This window comes from Malania oleifera, chromosome 9 (genome assembly GCF_029873635.1).
Source record: "Malania oleifera isolate guangnan ecotype guangnan chromosome 9, ASM2987363v1, whole genome shotgun sequence".
NCBI lineage: Eukaryota > Viridiplantae > Streptophyta > Magnoliopsida > Santalales > Ximeniaceae > Malania > Malania oleifera.
Window position 1 is genome coordinate 67,702,071 of NC_080425.1, and position 13,600 is coordinate 67,715,670.

General features: G+C 37.5%; 1 protein-coding gene across 1 annotated transcript in view; it reads left to right on the top strand.

The window, feature by feature from the left end:
- The window catches only part of LOC131163489 (uncharacterized), a 56,894-nt gene that overhangs the window by 13,049 nt on the left and 30,245 nt on the right, over positions 1–13,600 (top strand). The window contains exon 3 of the mRNA XM_058120085.1: positions 10–151. Coding sequence (XP_057976068.1) covers positions 10–151 — 142 coding nt within the window. The remainder of the gene's footprint in view (positions 1–9; positions 152–13,600) is intronic.

Below are 13,600 nucleotides of genomic sequence, written 5' to 3' on the forward strand. Positions count from 1 at the left end.
GGTTTTTAGGATTGAAATATGCTCTGGGTTAGTGAAAGCAAATGGTCTTCAAAAGCACCAAAGGCATTTTCTATGGCTGAATTGGATGCAAGAAAGCTTAAATACCCAACCACTGGGACGGAGGCTCATCTTCTGGGGTTCCTCTTTGAGGGTTAGTGAGTTTTCTAGCTCGAATGATTTTCCTTTTCTTGCCTGTATATGTAATTCATTTTTCCTAAAGCAAATTGTACATATTTGGTGTGGTATACATTATATCAATATCATGGTTCTTATTGCTTCTTAGTAAGGCTGTTAGACACAATGGTTACATCCTCTCAATCTCTCATAGTCTCGCCCATAAAGGGAAAAAGAAAATGATAAAATAGTTGCATCTCATAGATTCAGTAGGTATCTGTCTTGGGCGTCACAATAAAAAATCTCATACAATTGCTTTCCTTCATGGAGTTGCTTTGGCATGATGGGTGGAAACTGGCAGTGTCATGTATAATATAAGCTTTTAGATGGTAGGCTTGCTCATGTTGTATCTTTGTAGTTTTAGGCCTCTTGACAGATTGGTGATTGAGTTATATGTACTGAATTGTTAGGTGACGCTGCAGGCCAAAAGAAAAAGTTGTGTGATGCTACTAGACAATCTTTTAATGCCTATCGCAAAACGCTATTGAACAGTGTGCCGCCCTACTAACATCAGGAGAGATTAGCCACAAATCATGGAGTAGACATAATAAGTGAGATGGGAAAAAAGTAGTCAAGATCCTAGGATTTACTTGGGAACACCTTAATAAGAAGTCAAATGACAACACAGGGTGTAAAAAAGTAGATTTCTGAAAATTTCCTTAGTTTTCATTCTTCTTTTTTGAGGAAAACAACAGAGACAACGGCCACAACAATAACTACCCAAGCCTTAAGTCCTACTACGTGGGATCAGCTACAATCTTCCTCCGCCATTCCACAATATTAAGGGTAATGTTTTTTGAATGTTGGGGTGCTGTCAAAAATCTTTATTCACTATCTCTATCTAAGATATTCTAAGTCTACCTCTCCCTTATGCTACCATGAGCAACTAATTCCTCCCTCCCCCATCATGCTATTTGGCATTCGTAGCAACTAGCAAGGCCAAAACATCTTAACCACCCTTCCCCTGTATTTATCTTCTCCAGGTGCTACATGTGGCTTACTGCAGATGTGTTCGTTCTTCAATTCATATTTTAGAGTTGTGCCACCCATAACCCTTTCATGTTAGGATTCTCATTTGTGTAACTGTACTTTTTAGATTAAACATTCTGATCCCTATAATATGGCTAGTCTTATAGTGGAATTCACTTGCAGCATTGAGTTTGATGTGTCAAGACAGATCTTTCTTTTCTAAACTTTTAAAATCAAGAGCAGATGCTTTTAAACAGTTATGGTGGTAGCATCACAATGCTACAATTAAAATGCAGTGATGAATTGAAGACTATGTGGAAGCATTGTGATTAAAAGAACGAAGTTGAGAACTTAAAAAAGAATGTGCAGAAAAGGACTGCCTGGATATATGAGATCAGTTGAGTGCTCGAGTTGGAGATGGGGTTGCATGGTCAAGCCTATAGTTTTATTTTCTTCATATATGGATTTTTTCAGTTGTTTAGTGGGGGTCGTGTGTGTGTAAATGCTTTTGGTGTTGAATTGAGAACTGTTCTTCTTAAATATTTATAAAATGCAGAAAGGATCTCTGCTGCTACTATGAACCTAGCAGAATTTTCAATTTAATTTTAATGCTGCTCTACAATCACCCAATGCAATTGGCACACTTTCCATTTTACCTAACCTGTTTTAACTTAATGTGTTACATCTTCTTAAAATTTTCCTTTAGTTGGCATGATAGCGTAGCTGATCTTATAGATTTTTTTTTGTTTTTTTGTTTTTTTTTTTTTTAAATTTTAATGGTATTCTATGATCACGCAACAAAAACATGTTTCCGTTTTACCTAACTCACTTAACCTCAATGTATCATACCTTTAATTTCCCCTTCAGTTTGCACGATAGATGTAGGGTATTGAAATGTGCTAGTGCTGAGAATTTATTGACCATCAAGTTTAATATTTTCTCCAATATTGCTCCTAAAATGACTAAAATTATGTTTCATGTACTCTATCTTGCTTCTACTAATCCATCTATTGTAAAAGCTCTACACTCTAAAGCTTCTCTCTATAATTACAACTTAGATTTTACTCCAACTCTATTTTCATCAATCAAGATAATATCATTTACAAACAACATACACTATAGAACCTCATTTTGGATATGCCTACTTCATCCATAATAGTCCTGAATTTGTTGGAGGAAATTGCCCATGATCATGGAAATTGGTAGAAAATGATTTATGTAGTTGACTCCACCTAGTCAGACTTAAAGCTTGGGTTGCTGTTGTTGTTGTTACTTCATCCATAACTAAAGTGAAAAGATGAGGACTTGAAGCAAACCCTTGATATACACAAACTATAATAAGAAAGATTCTCCACTAGTGGTCCTACCACTAGTCAATATGATGCAAAACAAGAAGCTAGATCATGGGAGGCCCTTGTTAGAGGTTGATTCAAAATAATTGTATTAATGAGGTATTGGGTCTTGAGCGCGATTTAATAGTAATTAATTAATATTATTTCATGTGGGGGTTTGCTTTTAACTTATGTGTCTTGGGGTTTTTTTTAGTTTAATTGGTAATGAGTTTATTTAAATTGTTCACGATCTTATTTATTTATCTATATGTGTGTGTTTGTTTGTGTGTGCATTTTGAAGTATTGAGTAAAACTAAAGACCTAATCACTAGAATTGGTCTCTCCCTCTATTTATAATTTATGACATACCAATAACCGTAATTTCCTTGCTAACTCATGCTTACCAACATAACACTAGCACACACTAATAATGTTAAATGACCTAGATAACTATTAACACTCCCCTTCAAGTTGGAACATAGATGTCACATACTCTTAGCTTGTTACAAATGAATTAAACACAAGCATCACCCAAGGCTTTAGTGAATAAATGAGCAAGTTGCAAAACAAACTTTGAATAAGTGGTTGTAACGAGCTTCTGCACAAAGTACCTCCCAAGCAAAGTGGCAATCAACTTCAATGTGTTTTGTTAGCTCATGGAAGATTAGGTTGGAGGCAATACAAACGAAAGCTTGATTATTGCACATCAACTCTATAGTCCGAGAATGTTGAAAACCCAATTCTTTAAACATGTTCTTTGACCAAAAAATTTAATTTAGTGTGAGCCATGGTCCTATACTTTGACTTAGAACTTGATTTGGCCGCCACAGTTTGTTTCATATTGTTCGAGGAAACCAAATTACCACCACCAAAGTTACGGTACTTGGTTGTGGACCTTTTTTCGTGAGGTGATCCACCAATTTACATCTATATATCCTTGAATGTAAGTGTGACCCAAATCCTAATATAAGAGATCTCCCCAGATGCACCTTTGAGATATCTCTAAGATGCAAATTATTGCATCCTAGTGACTTGTTATCGGGAAATAAGAAACTAACTCACAACACTTGTGAAAGATATATCTAATTGAGTGACTATGAGATAATTCAACTTTCTAACAAGTCTCTGGTAGGGTCCTGGATTGGGCAACAAGTCACCCTTATTTGGAAAATGCTTTAGGCCCTAGATACCTTGATGACCATCACCGGTAATCACAATATCATGCATATACAAAATGAGTAGAATCCTACCAGATGGAGTATGATGATAAAATATAAAGTGATCTACTGTGCTCCATTGGAGGCCAAACTCAAGTTCTACAACACTGAATGGACTGAACCATGCTTTGGAAACTGTTTTAAACCATATAATGATTCCTTGAGCCACACACTAAGCCTAACTCTCCCTGAGCAACAAAATGCTCCAAATGGACCTCCTTTTGAAGGGTATCGTGTAGGAAGACATTCTTCACATATAATTGATGTAGTGGCCAATGACAATGGTGACTAAAGAGACGAACAAAAGTATTGAGACAAGTTTCACTGCTAGAGAATGTGTTTGAGTAATCCAAATCGTACACTTGAGTATGCCCCTTAGCAACAAGACAAACCTTCAGACAAGCAACAAAACCATTAGGATTGATTTTTATAATATATACCCAGTGACAACAAATCATAGATTTATCAAGAGGAAGAGATACCAATTTCCAAGTATTGTATTCTTGTAATGCATTCGTCTCTTCAACCCTTGCAGTCCTCCGTCCAGAGTGGGATAAGATTTTAAAAATAGATTTAGGAAGAGCAATAAAAAAAGTACTAACAAATCAAGAAGGTGACAAGAAGTCATAGCAAACGAAGTTAGAGATGAGATGCTTTGTATAGGTGCATTTACCGTTTTGGATAGCAATGGGAGGATCAACATAATGGGAAATGGGATTATCATACGAGGAAATTGAAGGTAATAGTAGAATCTGGAAGGGACTCTCTTCCCCTGAGTCGCTGTTGTGAATACACTTACAAATTAGGATGATCGAGACAACAAGAAGGACTCAAACTACATGGAGACACAAATGGATGATTGGCTAGAGATACTAAGCTAGAATCTAGAAGATTAGACAGTGGAAGAGACTCATTGAGGTTAGAAGCACGTAGGGGCCAAGAATAGTATGGTGTTGACTCAAAGAAGGTAACATTAACAAAGACAAAAAAGCGATGCATAGTAGGATTATAAGTCTATAACAATGATATCCCTTTTGGGTACATTAGTAGTCTGCAAGACACATTTTATAGAATAAGGTCCCAACTTATCCGCTCAAGGGGTTAACTAGTGAACAAAGGGCACACGCTCGGATATATGAGGAGGTAAAGAGAATAAAGGAGCATTTGGGAAGAGAATGGAATAGTGAATTTACCACCAAGAATAGAGGATGATATTTTGCTGATAAGATAGCAGACAATGAGCACAACATCACTCCCAAAATACTTTAGGAACCATTTGTTAAAGTAAGGTATGGGTGAATTCAAGGACATGTCTATTTTTCCTCTCCGCAACACCATTTTGTTGTGGAGTGTGGGCACTGGATGACTAATGAACAATACTAGATTGAGTCGTATAAGTAGTGAATTGGGCGTTGAAGTACTCTTTAGCATTACCACTCCAAAGTATCTAAAGGGAAATCAAATTGAGTGTTTATTTAAGAACAAAAGGAACAAAAGATATGAATAACTCAGAATGATCTTTTATTAAACAGAGCAAAGTCATTTTGAGTAATCATCAATAGAAGTCACCAAGTATCGAAACCCCCAAATTGGAGGCAACCCAACTAAGACCTCAAACAATGGACTAACACAAAAGGGCTTGCTGCCTGGAACACAATAATGCTTTCCTGTCTGACAAGACTCACACTCAAGACTAGACACATAACACAAAGTAGGGATTGGTTATTTTAAATTTTCTAATGAAGGACGACATTATTAAACAGTAAACGATTCATGGATTTGGTAGTGTTTCTAGTTGACATAAGATTGAAAGGGAACTTGTACAAAATAGAAGAAAGAGAGAGAGGAAGTGGGATTTACTGTCAATATTTCCTTAATGGTAGTAGCAGACTCGTCAGCTAACAGGAAGCAGGCTTTCAGAATACTGGAGAGTAGAAATGAAATTACGTATGCCTGGTATCTGATGAGTGGTGGCTGAATCTATGACCCAAGGACTAGGGTAAGAAATACTAGATGATAGGCAAGTTGTAGGGTTGCTTGTTTGAGCAAGAGATGCAATGGAAAGGGAAGCTTGCTAGTTGCTGCGATGCTTGATGCTGCTGGAATTTGGACTGCTTTTCCTCTGACATAGATATGGTATGCTGCTCCCGCTTGAGCCTATAGGTGTGGAATCTATGATGGCTGCGTTGGCAATGCAAGGCCGTTTACTGTAAAATCCCTACACTTTTCAATTGTATAACCTCTTCGTCCACAATGGGTGCACTTGCTAGGAAGGCGTCATCTAGCTTGTCCATCTCTTCCACCACAACCATTTGAGCCACCTCGAGAACTTTTGCGATTGCTTAGTTGAAGACAAGAAACACCTTGCATTATGAAAGCAATCCTTTTAGAGCTAGGGGTTGAAACACTAGATGCACGGGCTAGGGAATGTGTACTGAAGGAAGCATGAAGTATGCAAGAATAAACATCAGCAAATAAAGGAAACTCTGAACTGCCAAGAATCTGGGGCCATACTGCCCACTAGAACCTGAAGAACTATCATTTGCTCCCTCTGCTTTTGCATCTTGCGGACATTGGCAGTTATGGTTGCATGATGTTAAGTTATGAATATGCTTCACCTTTGCAAAGTACTCTATGGCACCCGTCTCCTTGTTGTAACTAAAAGTACTCCAAGGATAGATGATACATTTGAGTAATGCTACTAGAATATAGGATTTTGACATAACCCAAATCTCCTTGACACATCCAGATGCATTCACATCCGTGCAATCTATGTTTCCATTGAGTTCCACAAGAGGGAGACAATGAATGCATCTTCTTGAATCCACACTTCTTTCCTTTTATCATTAGAGGACCTGGATTGGACCAAGTGTTCAGATTTACCTAACCCTATCAAATAGATCTTAATAGAACATTCTAAGCCTAGATTGTCTTCCCATCCAATTTTTTGGTTCTGTGGCTGTGATAAAGGGAACATACATTTTGAGATTCATGGACTCCATCCCAACTCTCACAAATGGGACCAATGACAAACAAGGTGAACGGTCAGGACAACTAGAACAACCACAAACAAGGTGAGCCATTGAAACAACCATGAATGGTTCACCAACAACCAAGGTTGTTAGATTCGAAATTTTAAGTGGGATCCTTGGAGGGATCTGCAGGATCGAATCATAGAATCAGATCGAAAATCGTAAGATTCTACTTTCATTGTAAAATAAATGTTAAAAAATTATATATGTGGAACTTTATGACGAGTCTTAATACTAAAAATTTTTTTAGTTACTTAAAAGTATAAGAAGTTAAAAACACAATGAAAAGTTCAAACAATAAAAAGAAGAAAAAGAAGAAGAGCAAGAAAAGAAGGAGAAAAGAAATGCTCACTGTTGAGTCTTTTCAAGAAGTAGATCTGTTTTGAAGCATACCTCTGCAGTTCTGCTGGGCCTGCTTGGCTTGGCTTTTTTCTTGGCTGCTGATAATCAAACAGGAACTCTGTTTTGACGAGGACTGAGGTGTTCTTGTCGAACGCCAAAGAAGGAAGAGGACTGAGGACTGAGGTCTTGTCGAACCTCAAGAATTCGGGTTGTTGAGCACCAAAGAACTGCTGATCAAACAGTGAGACAACTGGCTGCTGCTGATTGAAGACTAGTCACCATATGGAGGGCTCTCTGGTTGTTGAACAGGAGAGAAATTTAGGTGCTGTGTTGCTGAACTTCAATGAGGAGTAGAGGACTGAGATGTTGAACCCCAGGGAAGTCAGGTGCAGATTCTGCTGAATCTGTTCATCGATGAGGGGCTGGAAGCTATTTTGCCCCAGTTTTTGAGGACTTTGGACCAAACTTAAACCTTTTGGGGCATTTGGACCAATAAAAACATGTATTGGGCCATATTATTGAAGCCCAAAAAGGAAAAAAAATCCCAATTCAAGTAACAAAGTAGGATCCGTACGGTTCTACTTATGATTCTTTAATTCTGATTTTGAGATTCTAACTGATTCTTTTACAATTCTACCACGATTCTACTTGATATCGATTTTTGTTGCGACTTGGATCGTTTGGGTGAATCTGGACAATCCAGATCGCGATTTTAATAACCATGCCAACAACCTGACATAATATTGCCATAGCCCCCCCAAAATTAACATATAAACACTGCCACTGCCCCAAGGGACCAACCAATGACCTTATTGGCATGGAACAACAACTAACGAATTGCCATGAGCGAGTGTGTGATAAAAAAAGGCTGGATCTTTGAAGAAAATGCATGACCAACGACTTGATATTATGGTCTATGGAAGGGTTTAAGTCATTTTGGATAAAGTCTGACAAAAACAGGTCAGGAGGATGTCTCACACGCTGATGTGTGGGGACGGATCTGCTGGTAGTTGGCTGGTGCATGGTAGCGCGTAGGGCCTCCTTTGGTGATGACATTCTACTTATAAATTGGATGGTTTTGTGATTAGGTATGGTGTTGGTTTTGCTAAATATGGAAGGGCAACATTGCGTAGGAAGTTTCTGGAAACTGCTGCGTTTACTGGCGACCTCTGGACTTGTTTATGATCGTACAGCTGATCCTCCTAAATGGCAGATGTGCACGGGATAATCAAGCTTAGGGTTTGCTTTGGTGATAGGGTTTAGGTCAGAGCTTGCTCTAATATCATGTTGAAGTATTGAGTAAAACTGAAAATTTAATCACCATGATAGGTCTCTCCCTCAATTTATAATGTATGTCATGTACATCCCAATGACCATAATACCCTTTCTAGCTTACGCTTACTATCATAACACTAGCACACTCTAATAATGCTAAATGACCAAAATAACCATTAACAATATCTAGCAGGTTGTGTTGTTGTGGGCAGTTAAGTGAATTTGAATTTAGAAGTTAATGTATGTTACCCTCCACCTCCATGTATATTTATATCTTCTCATCTTCTTCTTCTCTTCTGCTCTCTGCTCTCTGCTCTCTCTCTCATCATCATCAAAAACAAAAATCCTCAAAATGTCTTCCCCAAAATTTCATTGCTGTACAACAGTGTGTGCGCTCCCATGCGCAGACTTTGAACTTTTCCTGGCTGCTGCCTCTTTGGTTTCCCATCTCTGCTGGAATTGTCAGGACAAGTTGCAACCACCAATAGGATCATCTTCCCTTGATCTGCCTTCTCACTTAAAATCACTGCTGGAAAGTCTCCTCTAGTGACTTATGCCGCATGCACTGGCACTTGCTTGTGGCCACTCTAGCAGCAGATTTTCTAGGTTCATTTCTTTCCCTCTGTTTCTGCCCCTTTGTTTTCTGTTCGGGTTCCATTAATAATGGTCCCAACCCATCTTTGCTTAATAACCCATCGAGTCCAGCCACTACTACCAAAAAAGTGGGGTTCTTTTCATTCTGAAGCCCACCTACCATCAAAATGCCAGGTCCTTATTTTTCAATACCCAAACCAAGCCTGTCTCCATGTTGCCACGTCTTCACACAACATCATCTGCCACATAAACTGCTTCCTGTTGCCATATCATTAACATACCAGCAGACCAGCCACATAAAGTGCCAATCAGCATACCTGACACGTCAGCATATTGATCCATATAGAAACTCGCCCAGAATTGTGTCCTAACTTTCACCAGACAGCTGCAAAAGAAAAAAAGAACTCAAGCTATATGGGGACAAAATATTAAAAAGAGGGCCTTTTGTCATACTTTGGGCACACTATCAAGCCTCTGAACGCATTTATCAAGTGTGTAGAGAATATATGCAAGATCATCACTGATGGAAAAGGCTCTTTAGATGTGGTTTCTAGAAATGGTGTCATCCAAATTCATCTTGAGCCTCACCCATCAGTGGCCTTATGGATGTGGTTTCTAGAAATGGTGTCATATCCAACTTCGTCTTGAACCTCACCCCATCCATGGCCTTGTGAAAGATGTTCAATTCTTACCCAAATGGGTGACCATTTCTTTGATATTTCCTGTGATATCATATCTATGGCTATATGCTCCTTGGTTCTCCTCAGCCGGATGATTTGAGTGTAACTGAAGGGCATGAGAATACTGTCGACATTGGACCCAGGCAATATCCATTTTCAGTCAACATATTTAGTGACCATTTTTTAAAAATAAGCAAAGTGTATAAAACCAATCAACCAGTTTCCTAACTCACCTTTTTTTATTTTGAAAAAGGAGTTGCCACTTTATTTTTAGTTTTGAAAAGGTTAAAAACAAAGGAAAAACCTTTTAAGAGTTTGAGTTCAGGGGAATAAATTTGTGAGTAAGGAAAGTAACCTATTAATGCCCTAATAGGGAATTATTTGGCTATGCACCCCATGACCACATGTTCGAAGAACCGGTTACTGCAGTTATATGTGTGTGTGTGTGTCTCCCTTAGAAAATCTTTTCTGAAATTACTTTTATTTTTTAAAAGTTGCACCAAAAAAAAAAAAAAAAAAAAATGGAAAAGGACAAGGGCCAGTCGAACACCCTCTAGGGACTGGTTGACTGCACCGGCTCTCGAGTTAGGCCGGTTGGCTGGCCTATAGTGGGCAATTGACTGCCTACAGCAGTTTGTAAAATTCAGTTTATTCTTTTTCCAGAAAATGTTAAGTGTTCTCATACCCATGAAAGGTATTTCATAGGATCTATGCTGAGGAAAAATCCTCATGTAGACCCTACTACTTTGTTACCTTCCCATTTTTTTTAAAATTAATTTTATTTAGATACAAAATTGCAACAAAGAAAGGAGAGTTTTTTTTTTTTTCTTCTTTTTTTCTCTTTTTTTTTGGAGTTTTGACTGGACCTGCACATTGCACAGGCTGCTTACATTCCCTCAAAGAGGGATCTAGCCATTGTAGTTCCCAAATAATATTTTTAAAGTGATTTTAGAAACATATTTTTGGGTTTTAAACCAAGTGAATCTTGAATTTTGAAAAATCATAATTTTTGTAGAAAAAGTTGATTTTTTCAGAAATACCCTTGAAAATGCTGGTTTCTTTAGAAAAAAAAAAGGCCTTTTTAATCTACCCTAAAGCTGTATCATGGGCAACACCTTCATTTTTTTTTTTTTTTCCTAAAAATGGAATTTTTGGGAAAAAATAATTAACATGCAAAAAAAAAAAAAAAAAAAAAACAAATAACCTTGAAAATGCTGAACTTTTCAGAAAAGGATCATTTTAAAAATTTGTTCAAAAGCCATTTCATGAACAACAACTTAAACCCTCCCTTTTTTTGAAAATAGAATTTTTTGATTTTTGAAGAGGAAAAACCAAAAAACCAAAAAACTGATTAAAATAATAATTCAAAACACTCGACCAATCATCACAGAAAACTATAATCGTCGAAACACTTAAAAAAAAAAATCCTGAAAATAGTCGAGAAAAAGGCTAAAAATAGCCTCTGGACTGGCTGGTCGATTGCCCCTTAGTGGCCAGTGGACCGCCTAACAATAAAGCTCAATTGACTATGCCCTCAAGGCTGGTTGATTGCCTGCATGTAAATTTCAAATTACAAAACATTCTCATGCAATTTTCGCCAAACCAAAACAGTACTTTACTCTAAACTGATCCTAAATGACATGCAAATCAAGAATTCACACATGCAAACATAAAAATATGTTGAAAATTCACATAATTCTCTTTTGAAAAACAACACCAAAGACATTTCAATTTTAAAATATGCAAACTCTATTTCGTCATATTTCACCACATAATTTGTCAATACAGAAATCTAACATCCTAAACCATAAACAACATTAACATGCAAATACATGCATTCATATGAAAACATGTAATGGAACATGCTTGGAAACTTAAAGAAGATGGTATAGGAGACTGACTTGTAGTGTTATCCAATGTAGGGATAGTGGGAAAGTAAGAATCTCACAAAGAAATGGTAAAGAAAAGGATGGCAAGAAGAGAAATGGTAGAAACACCAACTTTCACAAAACAATTGTTTGAAACTCAAAACAAGAAAATGCACAAATTCCTCCTATTTTCCAAGTGTTCTCTCTTTTCCCCACTTATGCATGCCCAAAACTTGCCCCAACATGACCTATGTTTAGACCAATCAAAAGGGAGGGGAAAGTTTGAATTTTGAATTCAAAGTTCAAAAAAACAACCAACAAAAATGCCTTGTGAAAGGGTAGTTACCACTGTCCTGGCGGTACAGACTTACAGGACACCTGTCAATGGTCAGGGACACATGGTGACACTGGGCAACCAACCAATTTAAGATAAGCTGCACATATTTGAAAACTGCCAAGACTTGTGGACTGCCTTCGAGAGGCTAGTCGATTGCCTATCAGGTTGGTGCCAACTGCTTCACGCATGTGTGAAGGAAAAGCATGGGAAAAGGGGACTGGTCAACTGCCTTGAAAAATTTTATTTTCCTTCTTATTTATCTTGAAAATTTTTATTCTTCAGCTGAGTTATTATTTGTTTGGTCAAAAAATGACTGTCGACAAATACACGTCTTTCACTATAATGGTGAGAAGATTATTTTGAAACCTGCTCAAGTGACTAACCAAGAAAAAGAATCGGGCAATATTGATCATGCCCAAGTTTACTCAACTTGAAAACGATACAAGCAAGGTCGTGGATGTGCTTGAAGAGATCCAAAATATTCAAATCATTCCAATTGTTGAGTTTGTCATCTTAATGTATATATTGATGCCAATTCTCAATTCAAATTCTTGGTTTCTTTGATGCTATCAAAAGAACAAAGTTTCGTGCATCACTTGGGCACTAGCTTTCAAAGAGTCCGAGTTCAATTTTTTTTTTTTTCCCAAAATTGGCCAAGTCATTGCTCTCTGTCTTCAATCCTCTTAACATTTCAAAAAATTGAGGCCAATGGGGGGGATGTCATGTGCAACAAGATGCTAGACCATGGGATAGGATTTAGTATTTGGCCTTATTGTGGGCTTTTGCAGGCTGTTTCAAAGAAGACTCTTTTCAGATGCACAACGTGATCAGCAGCAGTGTTATTGTTTTTCTTTGTTTATTTGAGGATGATTTCTTATGCTTCTTCTTTGTAATTCTTGTTCTCTTTAATAATATCTCTTCTTTTTCATTTTTTTTTTTTTTAAAAAGAAAAGAATTTAGATCATGCTTAGACTCTTGTTTTAGTTTGATTTAAAATAGTTAAGAGTAAGGAGTTTCTTTGTGTTTAGAATAATTGGATTAAGGAAGTACTAGGTCCCAAGCCCAATAGATTTCATAGTAATTAATTAGGATTATGCTTTTGTGGGGGTTTGTTTTTAATTTATGTGTCTTAGGGTTTTTTTTCATTTAATAAGGGGTTTATTTGTAAAACTTATTCAGTATTTCTATATGTATTAGTAGGTTGTATTATTATAAGAAGTTTTGCGAATTTGAAATTGGAAGTTAATTTATGTCTCCCCACTCCTTTGTATCCTCTTCTTCCTCCTCACCACTTCCTTTTCTCCCTCTTCTTCCTTCTCCTCTCTCTCTCTCCCCCCCCCCCCCCCTTTTTCTTCTTCTTCTTCTTTGATGCTACATTACGTTACCTCTATATATATATCCTTAATGACACCTGCATACCCGTTAGCTTTGGTGTATTCCCAAGAGGGGGGGTGAATTGGAATTTAAAACTTTTTCTTGGGTTTGACCTAAATAGCAGCAGTACATTCATAACTTAGGGTCTGTCTATGCAGTTCCAAATGCGCAGATAAATATAACATGCGGAAATTAAAATCATGCCTAGCATTCACCAACTGTAACATACACGTGCAGGAATGTAAATTGCAGAAAGATAAATAGTGCACACACGATATGTTATCGGGGTTGGGCCAATACTGCCTATGTCTGCGCCTTGGCTACACCAGTACAAGGATTCCACTACGGTTCACTTAACGGGTGGAGCGGCACCGTTTTCAATTAGGTCAATTAACGGGGCTGACCTC